Source organism: Coturnix japonica, chromosome 12 (assembly GCF_001577835.2).
Source record: "Coturnix japonica isolate 7356 chromosome 12, Coturnix japonica 2.1, whole genome shotgun sequence".
NCBI lineage: Eukaryota > Metazoa > Chordata > Aves > Galliformes > Phasianidae > Coturnix > Coturnix japonica.
Genome location: NC_029527.1, coordinates 6489000 through 6511079, shown reverse-complemented (window position 1 = coordinate 6511079; position 22080 = coordinate 6489000). Strand labels below are relative to the sequence as shown.

The following is a 22080-nucleotide window of genomic DNA, read 5'->3' as shown; positions in this document are numbered from 1 at the left end:
ACAGCACTTGAGCGAAGTAATCGCCAGACAGGTTTATGCAGTACTGACATCTTTAACTTGGCTTTTGAAGGATTAAATCCAGATCTATGAAATCAGTTCATAACAGACCCTAACAACATCATTTCTAGCAGGTTGTCACAACATTTTATGATGACAGTAAGAGAAGAACACACTGGGAGTAGAGTAGAGAAGATGCAAGCTGAGAGGTCAGAATACAAACCAACCACCTATTTCTTGTCTTTTTTCCATCTTCTTCACAGCAAGTGAGAAAAATGAAAGTGTTTACAGCCAGAGAGGAATTTCTTAGTCCGTAAATAAGAACCAAAGCTTGATTTTTATTGTTATTTAGAGGCAAACTCTTCATTTTTTATAGTTAATTAAGCAAATAAGCTTTCTTACAGGCCCTAGCATCGCAGCATTGCGCAAAAGGTAGCCCATTTGCTAAAGACAAACTGAGACCAAGTTAGAAGAGGCACGTTCAGAACCAGTTAGAATGAAATTAATTGTTAGAATTAAAGGAATCAGACAGATGTTAAATGATTAGTTGATCGTTCAGCTCGTCAGTATCAACAGAATGGCGTATTAAATGAAGGGTTTGCTTCAGGTAAAGAAATACCTGTGAGCATTTCACCATGCACTATTTTATACAGAAATGGCACAAACAGGTGAGAGGGACAAACATACATCGACTGAACAGTAGTGCTTGTACCTTTCGCTACCACAATGGGCCGTAACACCAATACAGGAAAGCCAGGATTAGGCCGATGAATACGGCTGGGACGGGTTGTAATATGGAAGGCTAAAGAAGGGAAGGGATATTAAAAATCACTTTGTGCTATAAATCAATCAGGTAAAGATGATTTAGAGAGGGGAAAATAAGTCAGTGAGTTTTGTTTTAATTGAAATGTATTAAAGACATCTAATAATACAGCATTATCTAATCTGGTATACAAAGTTAGTACACCATTCTACTCAAATGAACAGGAACGTTCAAAAATAAAGGGAAGTGAGGAGAAAATACTCTAAGAAACTTCATCTCAACTTGGAATTTAGTACTTAAAAACAGTACAAATTATTTGCTTGTATTTTATATCTATTTGCTTTTAGATTTTCTGTGCAAGTAATTGGAAATCCCAACTGGATTTCGTAAGGCAGAAAGACTCATACCAGAGATTGAATTTTTCAGCTGCTTCTTCATTCCGCCTTTCCTATTTTCCATCATCAGCCTCCAAGAAAAACAATCTCTTTCCTCCATTAATGAATCAATAACAACTATGTCCACAGGCAAACCCAGTAGTTCAGACATTTGTGAGGTTATAACACAATGTACAATCAGCACTAAGTTACTATAAAGCAGAGAAGTAGATTTCTGTTAGAGATACCACAAAGATCAGCATCTCTGGTAGAGCATCAGACTTGTGAGCAAATGCAGTTCTGAAGATTGATCCAATGATGCAGCTGGGCCAAACTACCAGCAAGCAAGACTGAAGGGGTTCGTTTAGCTCATGGCCTCATTACAAGAATCTGCACATTTTCACAGTTATTTTCAATTAACTGGAAACTACTTTGCTTCACAATCTGGAGAGAAAGCCTCTATCCTCAAAACAATACACTAGAAGCAAAAATGGACCTAATTCCTTTTTAAGCTGTCCCGGGAAGACATCTGCTTTCTCTGTATCTTAGCCTGTATGTTTCGTGCACATACACACAGAGGTTAAGTTCAAATCATGCTAAATATTTTCCTAAGAACTCCTCTGTGCTGAACTCACCTTGATTTTGTTCAGCCAAATAAATTCATGTTTGGAGACTTCCTAAAACATTGGGATCCATAAATAAAGTCTCATTCTGTTTTGAATTTGAGGAAGTCAATCACAGAACTTCCAATGGGGTTAAGAACACAGAAATCTCAGAATTACCTTAGAAGGTATTCTAATATTTGCCATTCAACTCTTGCCATTACAATAATTCAGATTTGTTGTATTCAATGTAAATATTAGACTGACAAATCACATGCAACTATTAATTTCCATGCAGTACTTTATATATATATATATATACGTATTTTGTCATTGTTGCCACAAATCAGTGCCATCTTCCCAAAGAAAGCACAAGGGCAGAAATAATCACAGCAGTGTTCAATAAAGCACCAAAAGCTTCAGTCAACTCCGTGACAGCAGCTCATGTTCTCAAACTGTTCACATAAACAAATCCGTCATGTAAAGCGCATCAGGAAATAATCAGTGACTACAAACATGCAAGCACAAGCAATACACCACACTGCTAAGCAGTTCACAGCACAAAACTGCAGTTCTTTTTAGTTTGGTTGGTTTTTTTGGGTTTTTTGAGAGTAATAAGCTTTGTCTTTCTGAAAGGGAAAGCATAAGAAAAACTTAATATTTAAATTATGTTACAAAAGGAACAGAGAAGCCTTCTCTCTTCTAGTATTTATCAGTTCACCAGATAAGCTGATGGAGTTTCTTTCAAATGATTAAATCTTACCCCTCATGAGCTTATTAAAATACATTTTTTACATCTCCCTATTGCAGAGGAATGCACATAATTAGATGCTTCATCAAAACCATGCGTTCAGTATTAGAATACGTAGATATGCAAACTCAGAGACAGACTGGCCACAAAAATGAATAAATCCCACAGAGGGAAGCTGCCTTCTTGAGGACACTGTCCTCACAAATAAAGTAACAGATAAGGTTTCCAGCAAATAGGGGATAACAGAACTTTAAAAATTTGACCTTGGAAGTCAGCCCAGTATTCATGATGCTTCAAATATTCCACAAAACAGACATATTTTACATTACTGATTGTGAGTAATGCTTGCTTGAATAGCAAGCTCGTCCTTCAAGTCCTTATATGGCTGGATGCTCTTCATCACAGCCTAACCTCCAGGCTTCAACTCTTGTACCTCTTCTTTAGATATGTTTTGGCAACTGCTGTCGTTCCTTATTTCATTTTGACAATCACCTCAAATTCTTCCTAAAAATTCCCTTACCTTGCAAGCTTTCATCTGCTTCTCCAATTCCCTTCACAGTGTTTTTCTTTCCTCAACTTTCTCCCCTTTTTCATGAATCAACTTAACAATGAGATTAATGTTTTAACAGAGCAGAAAAATCTCACATCTGCAGTTACTTTAGTATCTCTTCTATCAGAAAGTGTTTTGGTTTTTTTTTTTTTGTACTTCTGCCTATTTCAGTAATTCAACATTATTTAGGCATTACAGAAAATTCTAAAGCAGAAATAGGTTCCAAGAGAATATTAACATCCTATTCATGAAAATACAGCCAACTGTAGAATGGCTTTGAGTTCTTCACATCTTTGTTAACTCTACTGTGTCAGAGGTTTGTTTTCAGTAAGTGTGCTATGGTGTAAGTATGTATTCTCCTCCCCTAGGACACAGATATCTTCAGAGAATGGTACTTGTAAACCTTTAATTCTGTGCTGTCTGTGGGGGGGTTCATAGCAGCAGAACAGGAAGACAATAAACCAGCCATCCCAGTAGTAAAAAGGCTGTAATTACTTTATAATATCTGTTGCACTCTTAACTTTTGAAGGATTTCAGAAGTTTCAGTATTAAAAAAAATAAACCAAAAATGCTGTCTCTAGCTGTAAACTCAATACTAACAACACAGCCTCTCCAACTATAACAGAAAATAATTACTTCCATGAGTGAATAGAAAGGATGGTTCAGTTGCGTGTGTAAAACATGAGCTGACCAGGAATAATCAATGTTAAGAAGCGTAAGCAAGACTGAGGAGGGAACACATGTCGTAATAATCACTAATGAACTAAAAGCACCTTGAAGAAAGTCACTTAACTCATTTGGATCCAGGTTTCTCAGATTTCACCCATGTGTCAGTCCCTGAAACTGGGAGGTTTTGCCTAGTACTTAATGGGTAGTTAAGTTTGATTTTTTTTTTCCTAGACAATAGTAAGGCTGTTTTAAAAACCACCATACAACTGTAAATCTAATTTGCATATATATTTGTACCCATGAAATGACCTACACATTCAATAGGTAGTACCAGAAAGGAATTTTGCATGCAATATGGTACACAGCTCCTTTTTAAGTCCAGCCTTTTCTGATAAATACTTAGATGTTCCCTTAATCAAGAACACTGTCAGTGTCATAACCAGACTTCCCCAAATATTTTGTACAGACTTACGTTGTTTCCTTTTTCTTGTAGCAGCTTCAAGTTTTCTTTACACTGTTTAAGCTCTTCTGCGATTGACTGCTTTTCTTGTTCAGCCATCTCATACTTCGCCTTCAGTTCTGAGAGCACTGTCTGTGTTCTTTCATACTAAATGCAAAGAGAAAGAAGGCTACAGACCTCTGAACACCCAAAAAACATGCTCACATTTGCTCAGTGCACAGTTTCCTTTCTGTCTACACTGCCTAGTATAACTTGTCTTGGATTAATACTCTCTCTTTATATTAGCAAGGTAGAAAAGCCTTACCCTATGCTCAATTTTATCTACTGAAAACAAGTTTACTTGTATTTGTCATTAACAGGGATTAGAAGGCACAAAACCAATGTCCTTCAGTACTGGCATTTACCATAACTTAAAAGGATAAGCATCTTTACAAACTCATCTGACTACAAACACAAAGATTAGCAAGACTGCTCCTTTCAAATTCCAAAAATGGTAAGGAATGCGACAGGGATGACTTCATGACAAAACAAAGACCAAGATTGCGAAACACAAACTAATAACAGTGACTGGCGGAAACTTCACTCAAGCTGCCCCTAAAAATAAACAAGTAATTGATAGAGACAACAGCCTTCTTCCAGACATGATTTTCAGAACTCAGGCTCCATAAACTAGCTTTTCCTTATGCACTTGTTAATCATCTGTAAAAGCCTGATGGTCCATTCAGAAGAAAGGACAAACAAACCTTGAAAGAATGTGCAGGTCTGCTGTGAAATCGCATGTAAAACTAAATAGAAACATCGTATTGACACAAAAAACTTCCATTTTGATTCATAATGCCTAACAAGACTTAATACAGTGATGATCATTGGGTTCACCTGACTGAACAGCTTGTAAGTACTTTCACTAAGGTAAGGCATGAAAGTAAACTTCAGAAAGTTCCCAGCATGTATACACAAGCTGTTTTATTTTACATCTTCCTTCCAGATTTGACTCCCAATTCATAAATTGTTGGCTAACACAAATGTACTTGCAATTAAAGGAAGAAAAAGATTAATTACTGAAAATGTTGTAGTTTTTACTTGTTTTATGTTGAAATGAAAGGAAAGTCACAGGGCACTGGATTCACTCAAAACAGAAACATTCCATGTTACCTCTTTCTGAACATCCTTTGCTTGACTCTCAGCTTCACTGAGCTGGCTTTTTAGACTAGCTGCGTCCTGTTGATGTTTTTCTCTCAAAGATCCCATCTGATCTTCAAGTTCTTTTCGAGACATTTCAAGAACACTTATATTGCTGGTTAGAGCTAAACTCTGCTTCTGAGAGCTGAAAAACAAAATTCAGTTGGTTCCTCTTCAAATTTAAACAGAAATGATTTGTTTTAAACCAGTTTTCATTTTCTGAGCTTCATATTATTTTTACTTAATATGGAGAAATCATCTTGGAGCAAACATAGAATCAAAAGATCAACACTGATTTCCTATGCAAAGTACTGATACAAAAGATAGGCCATAGACTTGCTTTTAAATACATGTGCACCTATTTTTGCATGTTTGAATAGATTATAGATACTTTCATTCTTATGCCTTCAGTTTCTTATTCGCTTTATTATTCACTATTATTTATTCCTAAGCATTTTGAAACAAACTTGTAATTTGAAGGCAGAAGCCTGTCCAAGGTTGTTAGAAGCAATTCAGCTACTTGCACACATGCTTCTTTGCTTATTTCAGTGGCATAGGATAAGAGCAAAATAAATCAGGATACCTTCTAGAATATCTGGACAGTAATTCAGAAGCATTTGCAGGGGGGAAAAAAAGCTTGGTATAACTAATTGATATGAAAGCATGTTCTGCCAAATGTGATACTGGTGAACTTTCAATGCATTTACCATCAGAACCACTTTTAGGAAGAAAACAGAATAACCATCATCTTAAGCTTCTATGATACTTTCCTACTCAAGCCCATTGTTCCCTTACCTAGAAAGCTCCTTCTCTTGTCGCTGAATGCAAGATGCAAGCGAAGTATTTTCCTTCCTTAGCGTAACACATTCAGCTTCCAGAGCACTCCACTCTGCCTTCAACTTTTCAAGTTCACCTGCAATTAATAATATTCAATCCAAATACAGTCATTTCATGAATGCTTCAGGCAGCACCCACTAGTAAATGTTGGAAAAGCTGCTATTAGCTGTAAATCGTGTTATGTTCTATCACAAGGATCTATGAAACATACAACTGTATCTCTTGCTGTTAGGAAGAGTTTCCTGGCAGTGTGTACAGTGTTTCAGCTCTTCATCTCCCTTAGCAGATCGTCCAAGACCTGAGGCTATAGGCCTGGAACGGTGGCTCCCAAACAGCCCTAGTGGATGCACTACATGTAAAGTGAAGAGCAAATGAATGAGTCTCACAGCTCTGTACAAAGTGCTTTTATGTCACCACATCATGCTTCCAGAATAAAACTTGAATTCTGTATGTATTGTAACATAGGAGGAAACTGCATTAACAATTTTGTTGAGCCATGTAGCGCTGTCTCAAGTGAACCTTTGCTATAAAAAAGTTGAGAAGCTGCTCATTTACAGGCTTAAATTATATATATTTCCTTATTAAGATTTTATGATTTTATGCAAGTTCTTTTGGAAACCTGTTTGGAAACAGTCCCTCTAACAACACAAGTTTTCCCAGTGGCATCATATTTAGACTACTTTTGACATCAGAAGCATATCTAATCTAAGAGAAGGATGACACTGTTAGTGCTGGCCTGTGACACCCTATTAAGCAAGTACCTTTCAAACGAGTAGCCTCCTCCTTATGCTGCTCCTCACACTGCTGACATCTAAGCTGAAAACTGGCTTGTAGATTGACAATTTCTTTTTCATAATCTGAGGCATCTTTCCGCCACCGCTCCAGTTCTGCTCGCACAGTTTGTAGTTCTTCTTGCAAAGCAGAAATATCTGTATCTCGTTCCGATGCTGCCTTTTCTGCTACTTGTTGAAGTGACAGAATTTCATTTTGAGCGCTGACAAGTTCATTTCGAGTGCTAGAAATTTCACTCTCCTTCTCCTCACGAAGATTCTCAATATCTTCCTGTAACCTCTGCAACTGAGCTGGAAAGCACACATTGTTAAGGCTTTATAAACTGTATTTACAGAAAAAACTAGGATAATTTTAAAAAATCTGAACATGTTGTTATTTAATAGGACTAAAGAAGCCTAATGCAATTAAAAGTATGTTAACCTTGTCAAATGATTTTCCTTTAAAAAAGACGTGGGGTCATATATGACAGAGAGTTAAAAGAAACAAGAATTAGGGTCGGACAAAGCTTTCTTAGACAGAGTTCTCCTGTGTAACATAAAAGCAAGTCTCCTGAAATCTGAAACCAAGATTTAGTTCCAACTTGGTTGTAAGCAAAACAAGGATTATAGAAAAAGATGCTGGGGATTAGGGGACAAGACGGAATGAAAGAAAGCTTCTGTGACAAGCCAAACAGATCGGCAAAGCTACATTGGAAACATCTGCCTGTTCAGCAGTTGAAGTTAATTTGTGATGTCTTTAAACATGTGGGGCAGAGAGCTTCTACTTCATTCTCCAAAATTGTAGTAAAGGAATTAAAGTGACTTCTTTGCAAAAAGCATTGTGCAAAAGTCTAGATGAATTCTGGACAGGAAGTGACAGCTGCACCTAATATACTGAACCTTAAGTAGTCTTTTGTTGTTCATGACTGGCCGTAAACATGCAGCAGCCACGTAAGTCACAATAACATAGGTTATTCGGCATTTCTCAACTGCATGAAGCAAACCTTTTAAATTATTCCCATTCAAAACTGTTTGGTTACTAAATACATCTCCTCTGAGCATGACTATTTTTCATAAATATGCATGCAAATAGAATCCTGTGCAAACACTTAAATGGAAAGTATGACAGTAAGAAGAATAAAATAGTTAAACTCTGGCTGACGGAAGCAGAAAGTGTAATTTCCCAAGTGTTTTCTGTTTATTTATTTATTTTTTGAAGTACACCAATCAACATTCGCATGTATTTCAATGATTTTCAATCATTGGAAAAAGCAATCACCAAAATTAATTAAGAACTGCTCTGAGAAGAAAAGATCAAATTTCTTGGCTCCCCTGATACAAAATACCACAGAAGGTAACAATTGTAATCTTATAGCTGAATGTTACCTTTTCTGAAGCAAAGGGCAAATAAGGATGGCAGAAAGCACAGGAGAGATAACCAAGGTTGAGTAACCTTCACAGATTTCCTGTACTTGTTTTCGTTCTCTCAATCCATTATAGAAGATGCCAGAGTGTAAATGAGTCGTGCTGAACAATCAGGCAGCATAAAGACTGCTCAAGGGAGACTTTCACAACAGCTGTATTTGATGCTTGATGCCCTTCAGTTCTTTCACATATAGTGATGGAATTACAATTCTTATACAGATATAATCTAGAAACTTTGATACCAGTTGATGTAAAGAAATGGTAACTTTTTCCCCCCTCCTCTCAACAGGCTCCAACAAGGCTTTATCAAGCCTTATCTCCCTGGATTAACTAAAGAATCTCTGAATAACACGGTTCTGTAATCTGAAAGGAAAACATAGCATGGAAAAAAAAACATGATACCTATTATGTATTGCGATTCATGAGGTCTATTATAGACTATACTAGGTAGGATTTCACAGCAATCTTGTCTAAGATGAAGCAGTACATTCGTTCCGTAACAGACAGCAGCATGATGCGTTTTTGCATATGTGAGCAATATGAGGCTTATTACCATCCAATTAGTACAGAAATTGTTTCCAAATGATTATTCTAATAGAAAAGTAATCAAAATAGTAGATGAGAACAATCTGACAGCAATAGAGCAGAACATTAATCTTTGCCTTGCCACATATTGTTACATTAGAAGCTTTGAGCATCCCAAATCATTATGCTAGAAAACAATACGTTTCTAAAACACCAAGAATTTAGACTTGCTAACATAACAGGATCCATCAATAAGCAAAGGAGTGACTTTTCAACCCATATCTTCTTTATATTATTTTCTTTATCAAGCTCAACTAAGTTCCTACTCCTCAGTAATTATATTTTTTTTTGACTAAACTTTCGTTTTCTTCTTTCTGTCTTATTTACGAACAGCTCTGCCTTGAAATTCTTGGACATGAAAACAAGCATGGTATGAATGAATGAACACACAAAAATATACAACTGTGTTTCCAGAGTTTGATGAGTTGTAAAAGTACCTTACACGGGAAGAATACTGGAACGGCCTCTGAAACATTGGGTGTAAGTTGGAAGGGTGATTAGAAATAAAGCTTCCATTACGCCTCTTAATTATGTAAACCATTACCTCATCTCAACTGAATGCTGCACTTTTTTTTTTTTTTTTAAAGTAATAGTGAGTTACTTGAGATACAAGAACTTCCTTGCTTTACCTATCTGCTCATCTAAAGAGCTTCTCATGTAGAGACAGGATTTCAGTAGTTTCTATGGCACCCCCTCTTCTGTATGACAAACACAGAAGCCATGTAGCACCGGCTGACCTAAAATACTGATTCCATGAAAATACTTGAAGAAATGTTACTGCATGAGGCTGTCCAGGTTTTTTCCTGCAGTACAGTTCAGACAGGCTGCCAAGAGAGAACAATGACATCACGGCAACCTTTCCCAAGTTGTGAGATACGCCACACCCTGAGAGTTTGGGAAGCAGCAAGCCCATGACTAATATCAGAACGCCTTAAACTACAATGGAGAGAGATGAGCAAAAAACATTTGCAAGACTTACTTGGAAAGCATCCAAGAGCCGAAGCCATGCTGCAGTTAAGCGTGGCTCTGGCAAGCTTCTACTGCCTTTTTTTTTTCTTTTTAAGAGCATTTTTTTAAAGAGATAACTATCTATTTGTTTGCTCTGCACACAGCTGCCCATCAGACTGTAATTTTTAACTTCTGCGACAGCATTCTTTCCTTGCAAGATTTTCATTATTAGTAGGATGAAATTCAAAATCAATAACTTCTCTGGCTTTGGAAGGGATGTAAGCTCCTCTTCCTTAGAGGAGCAATAACAGAAGACCTAAATATGTTTTGCTGACATCCCTATAAAGCAATGCAATCACAAAAGCTTCTCAGTGAATGTACCTGGTATACATCAAGTATCACATCCCACAACAAGCTACTATACATTAAAATATCTTTAGCAAACCATTTTTATTTCCAATAGGGAAAAAAACCCATAGATGTTAATAAATCTGTTTGTTCATGTCTCCTAACCATCATTCTTTTCAAGCCGAATGAGGTATGAAGGTTCTACATATTTAACAATCAACATCTGAATTCACAGTTGGCACTCACACTAATATTTGCTCTAAGGAAGAGTCCTAGTGTAACCCTTACTGATTTAAAGGCAGGATAGATGGCCTGTTGACCAATGAGCTTGAGCTGTCACAATTCTTTTAAAACAGCAGGCAACGCAAGGTTGTAGGAGAAGCTGAGGTACTCAACAAATCCATGTCAAGACAGACTTGGTTAGTTCCACTCTTTCTGTCAATACAGAGCTTCAGTAGCTTGGAAATAATAGCTTTTGTGTCATGAATAAGAGTTACGTAAATCACTGGACTTGATTCTGCTATAATTATTTTGGGCTGAAAGAAGCATGATCGTGGCCGAAATTTCACAGCATACTAAGGTTAAATGCAGACTTGGAGGGATTAAAAATGACTCAAGAGGATTCTACCAATAAAGTAAAGAGATTGAGAAGAACGAAAGGATAAGTCCTCTGAATGTTTAGGGAGAGGGTAAAACAGTCATAGTAAGAATCCCTGGATCATTCAAAGCTGACAAAGACTGAAGAGAGAGGGAGGAGGGGAATATGTTACAGATAACATCTTCTGCATTTTCTAAGTTATAACTAGAACTAGAAATTGACAGGTAATATTTCAAAATATATTGTAAAAAAATAAAATAAAATCAGATTTAAAACATATTATTTTCACATTTTCCTTAATTGTCCTTATAATAACATGAAAACAGCTAAAGCTATATATTTATTATTCCTATGAAAGTGGAGTGATAAAGTTATTTCTTACCTTGCAGAACATTTATTTGCTTGTTAGATTCTTCAACTTGCACTCTATAAGCTCTTCTCTCTTCTTCCAATAGTGCTATGAATGAAAGCGAATGTGACCAAAAGTTTGTTAGTAAAAAGTATTTCAGTTTCGTGATTAGTTTTAGACATGACTTTCTCTTAACTGAGAAGATTAAAAACAATCAGATTATTCCAGTAAGTTAAAGCTAGTTAACTGTGTAAGTAGTTTAACAAAAAGACCAAATTAGAGATATTATTCCATTATCATGTAGTATTGCAATTAATTTGAAACTAATATAATCAACTGTCTGATCCAAAAACTACGTGTGCTAAACAACAACTGGCATAGGGGTGGGAGAAAAAAAAGCAGTAAGTATCTCTTAGAACACTGAACAATATGCAATTAAACTAGGCTACACTGCTTCTTGTTAAAAACAAACGGTTTTGTTGATGACAAAGATAAAGCTCCATATTTAAAAGGATGATCACTGAATGCATTAAACTACATGCATTATCTGACTGCAATATGGATGAATCGATAATTCTAGAATGTATTTGATAAGGATGAAATATGTGGAGCTCACATGTGTATTCAATACTATGAAAAGAAGTTGGTCATTCTTGAGTGAAAAAGTCAGGGGTTCAATCTGACTGATTATACATTAAAAGAAAACAAAACAAACTTTCTGTGCAGGACATGGGAATGTTAGGACCCAAATCTAACTGTGAACAAAACCAGACACCCTTCTAAGACTACCTGATAAATACAGTTTTAAAGGATACCCTACATAACCAAGTTGATCTGGGTCTCACCTTGAAGTTCAAAGCATTTTTGTTTACTTGTTCTAGCTAGCTCTTGGGCTTCAATCAGCTCCTTGTGCAGTTGCTGAATTTCTTGCTTAGCCTCAGTCTCTGATTGTGCACCCTGCAGTTCATCTGATAAAAGAACATTTTCTTTAAAGCACACATTTCTACATCCGTTTATTTTGCACTTTTATGTGATGTCTGGTCATTTTCTACTCAAATAATCCAGAGTTAGTTCAGTAAACTCAAAATTGCATTAGGTAAATATTAGAAAAAATATTAATATATTTTAAAAGGAGGAAAACATACACATACTTAAAAATACCACTTATAAAAACATGCAGTAAAACAAAAAGAATACACAAATTCAAGAGTTTTAAAAAATATTGCATTGATTAGTAAAGCTGCCTGTATTGACATAAAAGAAGAAACATCAGCATGACAATCCTTGACTGCATTAACTACTTTTAAAAGGAAGAGACTGTAACCTCCTCCCCCAGCACACACTTTGAGCAAGGACTCTGTGCCACCCAACCCCCTGAATCCACCCTGCTCACTCCCCACATCTCCTTCTATGATCCTCAGCTTGTGCCGGGGGGGATTGATCCGGGTATCAGGAAGAGTTACTTAACACAAATCGCAGTCAGGCACTGGAATGGGCTGCTCAGGTAGGCAGAGGCATTGCCATCTGTGTTACTTCAGAGATGGGCAGATGTGCTGCTTAGTGACATGGGTTAGTGTGGACTTGTGGGTTGAGATGATGGTTGGACTTGGTGACTCTATGGGTCTTCTACCTTAGTGATTCTGTTATTCAATGAAGACCCGTTTATTTTCTTCATGACCTTTAAGGGCCAGATTTTGCCCTTTCATATTTTACTGGACTTAATATTAGGCACATATTTAATGTGATCAGCTATCTAAATATCCAATCATGTGAAACTAAATAATCAAAACGCATGTTCTTCCCTGCAAGCTTTGTATTAATTAAAAATGCATGCAAAATACCTCCTGGCATTGATTACAGGAAATGACACACAGTCATGGAAATCAAATACCTCTAAAGCTGAAGTTTTTAGATAATTTAAATCATATAGAGGAAGAAAAAATATGTATTTGTCATCTAATGGGTGCATATTAGGAGTTGGATGCAGAAACATAAAGAGGAAGACAACGCCCCAGCCTGCAGTTATCTGTAATATCAGGAACAGAAAGCAAGAAACACTTCTGCACTAAATCCTCCCTAAGCAGCACCTTGTGCAGAAAGATCTTTCATAAGTATAACAGACTACACAGACAGAGGTATAAACCTTTATATCACAACTAACAATCACAGCTGTTTGAAGGGACCTCGGGAGATTGTCGAGTCCAACTTCCTGCTAAAGCACGTTCCCTACAGCAGGTCACACAGGTAGGCTTCCAGACAGGCCCTGAATATCTCCAAAGAAAGTCTCCATAACCTTTCTGGGCAGTTCGTTCCAGTGCTCTTTAACCCTCAGAGTAAAGGTGTCCTTAAGTTCAGACAGAACTTCTCATGTCCCAGCTTGTGCCCATAGCCTCTCGTTCCAGATAGGAAGGTACACACATTGCACAGCCCTATGGTTGATAAACATCCATCGCTACAGATTTAAGATGGAGTCAGACTGCAGAGAACAGAAACCCAAAAGGTAAATTATTCTGAAGTTCTCATACTGTGTTCCTCTAAGAAAAGAGGCTGTTTCTTTCCCATCCTCGCAGTAATGAATTGGTGGGATCAAGGGGCAGAGATACGGATACACGTGCACTTCTAGGCTTTTTCAGAACAAAATTATGAGAGCAGAAAGAACAAAGAGGACCCAATATTTCATCCAAATACTTCCTTTTATACACTTATTAAAATTTCTAGTCCAGATTTCTCTTTACTGGAGATGTTTTGTTCCCAGCTTCTCATGGATAAAGATTTGTGGCAATTAGACTTCCAGTCCTTAATGAGACTGCTCAGAAGAAACGGATGAGGGAGCTGACAAATTATGCTCAAATCACGCCTCATAAAGAAGCAGTGTCCCAAGTCAAACAATAGACTCACTAAATGAACGTCCCAGTGGACAGCATTTTCAAATCAGTGAAAGGACACGACATGAAAGATGAGATGGCTTTAAAGGAGATGAGGAATTCAATTTATGGGACAGCACAATCAGTTCAGCAGAGTGACAATGTGTCAAGGTAAAAACTCTTTCCTACTCAAATGCAATAGGGTAGATTCCATACACCTGATAAGCTTCTAAACCAAAAGCCAATAAATATAATCACAACTATGGAAGAAAAACAGGTTTTCAGTCTCATACAAATGACAAATCTTCCATGGCTCCTAGTACAGAGCGGACAATCCCTTCAGTACTAATGCTGAGATTTGAAAAATGGTATCTTGATGTTATTGATATATTCATAACCAGTAAAAGTACTATTGGGTTTAGAAGTAATCCATCACGTACTCATTCCTGGAGTGACTGTTCTCAGAAATCTAAGCAGAGTTTTACTATTAAGGTAATAAAAAAAACCCCCAAACTCCACCAAATGAACAAACAAAAAACACCAACAAAAAGCACCCATCCTTACAGAAAGTTTTCATCTCTGACCAGATTTTTTGCTATCATGTAATAGATTCATCACCCCACTTTTTCCACACCTATCCCAACCCAGTCATGTTTTCCTTAATATCAGATTGTTATTCTTTAAGTTCTCCTCTACTGGTAGATTAAAAATAAAAAAGAATAGTTAATGTGTTCTGTAACAAACCATTCCCAAAGTACTTTAAAGCTCCTTCTCCCTCATTCTGGCTCTCAAAAAGAAGTCCAACCCACAGGTCAGTTTTGAGGAAAAGCAACTATTTCCAGATCATTAAAGACTATGATTGCGTGCAGAGGTATTTTTTCCATCTAACATAAACTTTGATTTTGCAACCTCAGAACCGATAGCTTTAGTTTAAAAAGACCAACAAAACTGAGATTAAATCAACATTTAAAAGCACGAATATATTAACTAAGCTCTGTTTACGTGATTGTCCTTATATTTTTGTTTTGATAGGAGAGACCATAGAAGCACGCACAGGCTGTGACACTGATTCATGTCTTAACCACATGCCTGGCCAGTGGTAGCAACTACCTGAATAGGCTGGTATTTGTCCCGAGTTACAACAGTTCCCTTTCAGAGTCAGACACGATTTCTGAGGTTACTTAGATAAGTATCTTCAGAGCATTCATGTGATTCAGATAAGACAATTAACAACCCAAGTTATCTTCAGCTCTGCAAGATTCACAGAAAACTTGTCATACACAGAATGGCTTAGGTTGGAAGGGACCACAAGGACCCTCAAGGAGCTGGGAGCTGCTAGATGAAGTACTAAATCAGACTTTTGGCCATATAAATGTGTTTGTCATACACGTGAAATATACACTTGGCTATTACTGCAACAATTAAAAAATGGTTACCAAACTTTCTGAGTAAGAACACTGCTGATTCTCAATATTTATTAAGTAAACTAGCACTATTTGGGGAACTAAACTACTCAGTAAACATTTTTTAATAAGATCCCGTGCATCAGTGTTGGAGTTACTAACAAAAGCGGAAGTTGACAAGATCATTGAACTTCCAATGGCATTTATTGCTTCTAACCATCTGTTCAACATATTCTTGTTTTCAGCTTTGCAAATTTTCTTTGTAATAAGTAGTCGCAGGCAGCCTATATAGAAACGTCCAGGGCACTCTTATAAATGGCCCATAGAGATGTTTACCTCCTGAAGAAAAATAAAGCAGCTCTGCTAATCTGTGCAAGTTTTTTCCCCTTCTCATCTTTGCCAGATTCTGTCTCGTATAAAGTTGAAACAAATCCTGAATGCACTCAGAATTTATTGATGGAAAATACACTTGGAGGAAACTAAAGCAATTTAACATCTCATCATTTTCTTGTTCCATGTATTTGTGTTCTACATTCCAGCAGTTAAACAAAAAGAAGCACTGCCTTCTGCAGCAGCCATTTCCGCATTCCAAACAGCTGCCAGATCCGAAATGTTCTCACTCTTCCTTAATTATATGAATGCATAACAAACCCACTTGAAAGTCTTTCTGTGGCAAATAAGATCCTTTTTAGGGCAAAATGAGGCATATGAAGTAGCTCTGACAAAACTGCAAAGAAAACCTTGAGCTTAAGGACTCTTCATAAAAATTACACAGGCATATGATTCATTGTACAGATATTTTAAAATGTTTTCATGAGAACAAAACTGGAATGTCCATAAATAGCCTCAGGAGAAGAAGAGTTATCCTAGTTAATTATAACATGTAACTCAATAGCAAATAAACATTTTTCAACTGGATGAAGACAAATGAAACAATGCCAAACATCCACATGAACAAAAGAATGTTTCCATGTTATAGAAAACTTTATTTTGGTTTTTTAAGAGTTCAGTCGCTCTTCCTCTTCAGTTTAATATACCCTAGACCACAGGCGTTCAACCTTTTGGATTGCCTGGACCGCTCTATATATTTATATAGATATATGTTCTTACAATCCAGAAGGGCAGAAGTATCATTAAATCTATGGATCCACTGATGTGTTTTCTTTTGTTGTTGTCCTCTTCCCCAGAGTATTTGTTTAAGATATTCAGCTAACTGCTTTTGTTTTATAAATACACTTTCCAGGAAGGTTATATGCATTATTATTCATTGCTATTCATACAGACATTAACATAAAATCTAAATGGAAAATGGTCACTGTCTTGAGCACTTGAATTATTTTAAGCTATGTTGAACTGAAACTCAGTGGAAAATATCATACTTAATTTTTGGTTTTTTGTCTGGAACAACAACAACAACAAAATGTATGTACTATATACTTTGAAGTCCTTCCTATCAGAAAATAGGGAAGTGTAAGCAAATAGAGGAAAAAGGTCTTTTACAGTTCTCCTAAATTGAATTATGGTTTCCTGTCTTTCTAAACTATGAGGAGCTGTCACTTTCTTTTTACTCATGATACCAATGTAAGCATCACCTTACAGATATTATCAAACATATAACTGTACAAAAAGCAAAGCTAACTTTCAGTACAATGTAAATGTAACACCACCCCACAATCTTCAGATCTTGAACATGTAAATAGCTTGCTAATTAAATCTACAGTACAAACATCTTTAGTACAAAGAACAGTACATCATATAATTTTAGAAGTATGAAGACCATACCAAGGTTTGACACTCAGTCTAAATACAGTTTAAATGGGGAATTCAAGTCTTCACAGCATTAACAATAAAAATGATTTTAGAGTTTTTATACCACCACATGCAAACTAGCCGGAGCATTTCTGACAGTGATGAAAACCACAGAGGTAAAACCTGGCAATGCTTAAAATCATTTCTCAGTAATGGAGGAAGCTCTTCTCTCAGTGGTTATCAGCTACTATTTCTCAACAGTACTTGAAATGATAACATGTAAGTTCATAGAACAGCATTGCTAAGTAGAGCTAACTAGCTTTAAGCACACATTATTCCTATGCTAGCTCTCAGCAGTACGCTTGTATACCATCCAAAGGAAACATTAGTAATATTTAAGTGCAGTTCTTCCTTACTACCATGATCTAAATACTTCATGAGTCTCTGTAATAACATACTTTTGATTAAAAAAACAAAATCAAAAACAGGAACATTAACATATAAATAAAGATTATATATTTATGTGTAGATTATGTATATAAATGTACAAAAATAAATTTCTCCTTACCTTTCAGAAGTGCTACCTTAGCAATAGGTTCATTTAGATCTTGGTCATCCATTTGGGCATCTAGAAAAAAAAATAATTTTAAGAACAGGCAGATTGCTGACAGGTTTCATATTTAAAGAAGCTTTTATATTTTTCTTATTTTACAGCAGTTTTTTTTTTATAAGGTAGACAACAGACTACACTGCTTTAAAGCGTATTTGGCTCATAATACATGATACAAGCCTTCTCCACTCTTAAAAAATGCTCATGATTAAGTGATTCAATTCAAACTAAGATTTTGCAAAGCTTCAGTTCAGTGTTTACCCGTAGTGTCGTCGCTGCTTTTTTCCTTGCTCGGACTAAGAGTGTCTGACAAATCTGACTCTTTCACTCTTGCTTGGTTCTCTGTAAGAGACAGGGAGAATCAAGTACAGTGTAAATGCTTTGTTCCTAATTTATGTATTATATATACATATGCATGTACATATATCTATGATTGTTAAATGTCACTAGAAAGAAGAACTGAAGAAAGCTCTTAAAAACCTGATGTTTGCTTATTTCTTCATAAATCTGGGGTAAAATGGAGTCCGTTTTACTGAACTCATTAATCTAGCTGAGCATCTAATCGGGGATGCAACTGTCTCATGCGCAGCTTGAACTTTTGTTTAAAGCTGCATTCTTGCCAGTTGGAACTCTTTGCAAAAGCTGATTGTTTTATCCAATCAGGGAACAAATACGAAAAGAGATACAGAACAATGCAGATACTGTTATGAGTCAGAAATAAACTGCTGTGATGAATAAAACTGTGTTTCAGTATTTTGAACAAAAAAATAATAGCAGCAAGACTTGTATATACTGTACTGTAACGAAAAAAGTGTGGCCTGAATCAATAAAGAATACACTAACTGGTCTATAGAAAGAACTGCCAGTTCAGATTGTATTTTCAGAAGGCAGTTGCTATGCTTTTTCCACCAAAAAAAAAAACCAACACCCAAACAAACCCAAACCTTCACAACATAACTGGTCACATACAACCCCCACCACATCACCACATGCAGCTTAATCAGGCCATGCAGCCTTCTCACCACTTCTCAATTTTCAGAAGGTGAGGTGACTCCCATTAAGACAGTTCAGCAACTACAAAGTCACCAACATGCAAGTGAAGCTGAAGAGAGGAAAGTCTTTCTTGGCTGACTATATGCACCCATCGTTGGGCTGACAGCATTGCTGTCTCAGATTAACAGATGTTCTTTCTAAGTATCAAGTTCCAGTTAAAGAGAGTGACATGCACACACACTAAGGGCATCGTTATGACATTATATATGGTAGGAGAGATGTCTGTGTATGTGGAAAAAGCACAGAGAACACAATTTCTTCACATACAGATACATACTGTAGATGCAAAAAAAAAGTGCCAGAGGAGGACCAGGAAGGGAAGATGCACAATAATAAACAATAAGGTGCTTTATAAGAACAGTGTTAAAAACCACTGACAGCAAGCAATAAACACAACAACACAGGAATCATGAGGAAGACTGGGGGCATTGCTTTTGCTTATGAGAAGAGACTAAAAAGGAACTGAATGCCCCCTAAACAAGAAGCGAAAAAAGAAAACATGCAACACTGGGAAGCGAGCAAGACGACAGGTAAACAGAAAGAAAGCATTTTTGTTATCTAACGTGAAGAGTCTTCTTTCTTTGTGCCAGAACACAAACTTTTAAACAGAACAGAAGATGTCAAGTACAAGCAAAGTAGCCGATCCAGAGCAAGGCTCTTCCTATTTTAATAGGACTGAAATCAGTGGTGATGGAGAAGGGGAAAGCACCCTGACACAGTGCATTAGGGGTTCGGGCCTGGCAGCTTTCCCAAACATAAATCATCTGTCTTCATCTGACTTCAAAGCTCACAGTGACTGAGGTAGTTAAGGAATTTGATGGCTGGGGTGGTTCTTAGCTAAGTGAAAACAGTACTTCCCCAGTTTACAAGTGTTATTCCCCAAAAACAAGTTCTGAAGACATCACAATACAGAGCATTTTACATGTATCAAACAGAATTAAACCCACAAGACTTCCAAAAAACCTTAAAAAAAAATAAAATTAAACGTTAGGTATAAAGAGAAGTATATCCTGAAAGCCTCACCCATGCCGTTTGTCTTAGTAGCCAGTCCAGGACTGTGAAGCTGAGCAGTATCTGCATCCAACCAACCTTACCATATCAGGTCATACATAGACACAGCTTCCTTGTTCTGTGCTAAGTGGAGCAGCGTGACCTACAATCTCTACATTAATTCTCTCTCCCCCTCTCCTCCCTCCCCTGCTCCCCTCCCACTTGCTCTCAGGTACAATGCCTCCCCTCCCCCCGCTATCCCTCACCCCTGATCCGGGCACCAAGACCAGGCACCAGAGGAAAGACGTGCAAATATAAGTGTCGGAAATGGCAGACATAGAAAAGACAGATGGCTTAGAACCCTGCTTCCTATGCTGGAACCGGTCTAAAGCACAAAACTGATTCCTGTACTAAATTATTTCACAGCAGTTGTTTCTATTTCCCATAATAAAACTAAGCTGAATAAATATAGCCAAAATCATGAAGTATATTAAAACGTGTTGACATCATACGTGCTTGAAGAGTTCAAATACATTAGCAAACACTAAAAATAGCTCGTTGTACTGCAAGTTAACTGGCATGCAAGCGTTAAGTTACAGTTATTGTATGCATTCTTTTGCCAAATATGGCACGTTGTCTATAGCTTACACACCTACAGAAACAAAACTAACGGTGCAGTTTCATAGAGGAGAAAGGTCTCTAAACCACCAGGACTTTAGCCAAGCTGACATTTATTCAGTGCAGTAACACTTTGCAGAAGGACAAAGAAATGAGTTAGTATGTCTAGACATTAATAAAAAGCTACAGAAGTGGAGTCAGCCTGCAAGCCCAACCTGCATTATTAGATACAGGAAATACTGACCTACATACTTCAAAACTTTCTTTTTTTTTGCAACTTTGACACTGCAAGATAACCATCCCTGGCAAGGTAAATCTTGTCAAACTATATCTTTGTACTTCACTATACTAAAGAGGAAAAGTAGTTGGAGATGCATGCTTTTATTTTGCTTTTGATAAGCAAGCTTAGGAGGTTAGTCACTGCCCTGAAATAATTATGAAGTACAATTTCATTTACATCTTAAGTAGGAATAAACATCATTTATCTTTCCTCCTGCAACTAAAGCAAGTTTGGATTTATGCCGGCACAAGAAATTTTAATCAATTTGCAGGATATGTATATACTGTACTTTCAATTAGAAAAAAAAATACATTCCAGTAAGAACTGAGTTAAGAATTTCATGCAATCAATCCTTGACAGTTGTTTTCTTTAAATCTTTTTACTCTACAACAGGTCAGTATACAACATACCTCCCCCTTTCATTGATTGTTTTTCTAACATGAATATTCAACAAAACAAACAGCCAGTTTAAGAGAGAACATGCATTAAGGTCACATTAAGAACCATGCTTCAAAACACTTAAATAATCCATAAATCTAACCTTTCAAAAGCTTTGTTTCTTCCACTTTGGTTAGATGTCCTTCATCTATGATCTTGTCTGCCAAACAAAATAAGTGTTACTTTCCAGGCTCAAATTAAGCAAGCTTTTCCCTGCACACATCTACGCAGACCACATTCCATGACCAAATTAAAAGCTGATAGTATTACTTTCTACTCAGGCTTGAACAACAACTTAATTCTGGCATGGAATAATAAAACAAAGTACTCAAACCTAGTGAAACATTGTGATTAAGAACATAATTATGCCCTCTGCAATTTATTAACCTAACGTTCCAGTTCACTAATGAAAAGTTACAACTGGTTTTTAAAATGAATGTTTTTTCCCCCAATCTGAGAGCAAAAAATAGGAAATATCACCACTTTGAAATTTTCAAAAATAAGAATTCTGAGAGCTGTTTGCTTGAAGTGAACACCCACCAAATACAGCAGAAATCATACACCATAGTGAGGGCAACTGAGAAGCCACCTCCACATCACACCTGCTTCATCACCGCCTATGATGTACCCAGGAATGGCCTTTCTTAGTTTAAAACCTTCCAAGCACTGAACAAATTTCCAAAAGGCTGTGCACACACGGCACCAAGTCCTCAAATGTGAGTTGGCATAGCACTGGCAGGGAAGTCTATTCACTTATGTCAGGTGGTTGAACACATCTAAGACACCTGAGACTAGGCTGTTAACATCTTATTACTTCAGTGAGCACATGAAGGCAAACAGTATGACCATGTGAAGAACAGGTTTGGACTT

General features: G+C 36.8%; 1 protein-coding gene across 22 annotated transcripts in view; it reads right to left on the bottom strand.

The window, feature by feature from the left end:
- The window catches only part of SLMAP (sarcolemma associated protein), an 80398-nt gene that overhangs the window by 13166 nt on the left and 45152 nt on the right, over positions 1-22080 (bottom strand). For 11 of the 22 annotated variants that reach the window (XM_032447218.1, XM_032447219.1, XM_032447220.1 and 8 more), the window contains 9 exons: positions 21314-21370; positions 18093-18173; positions 17790-17849; positions 12051-12173; positions 11239-11313; positions 6944-7264; positions 6141-6258; positions 5319-5490; positions 4179-4313 (listed from right to left, as the gene is read on the bottom strand). In XM_032447218.1, the coding sequence (XP_032303109.1) occupies positions 4179-4313; positions 5319-5490; positions 6141-6258; positions 6944-7264; positions 11239-11313; positions 12051-12173; positions 17790-17849; positions 18093-18173; positions 21314-21370 (1142 nt within the window). Of the gene's footprint in view, positions 1-709; positions 800-4178; positions 4314-5318; positions 5491-6140; positions 6259-6943; positions 7265-11238; positions 11314-12050; positions 12174-17789; positions 17850-18092; positions 18174-18311; positions 19373-19907; positions 20035-21313; positions 21371-22080 lie in introns of those variants that run through there. The other 11 variants (XM_015874893.2, XM_015874900.2, XM_015874896.2 and 8 more) reach the window with 5 other exon arrangements.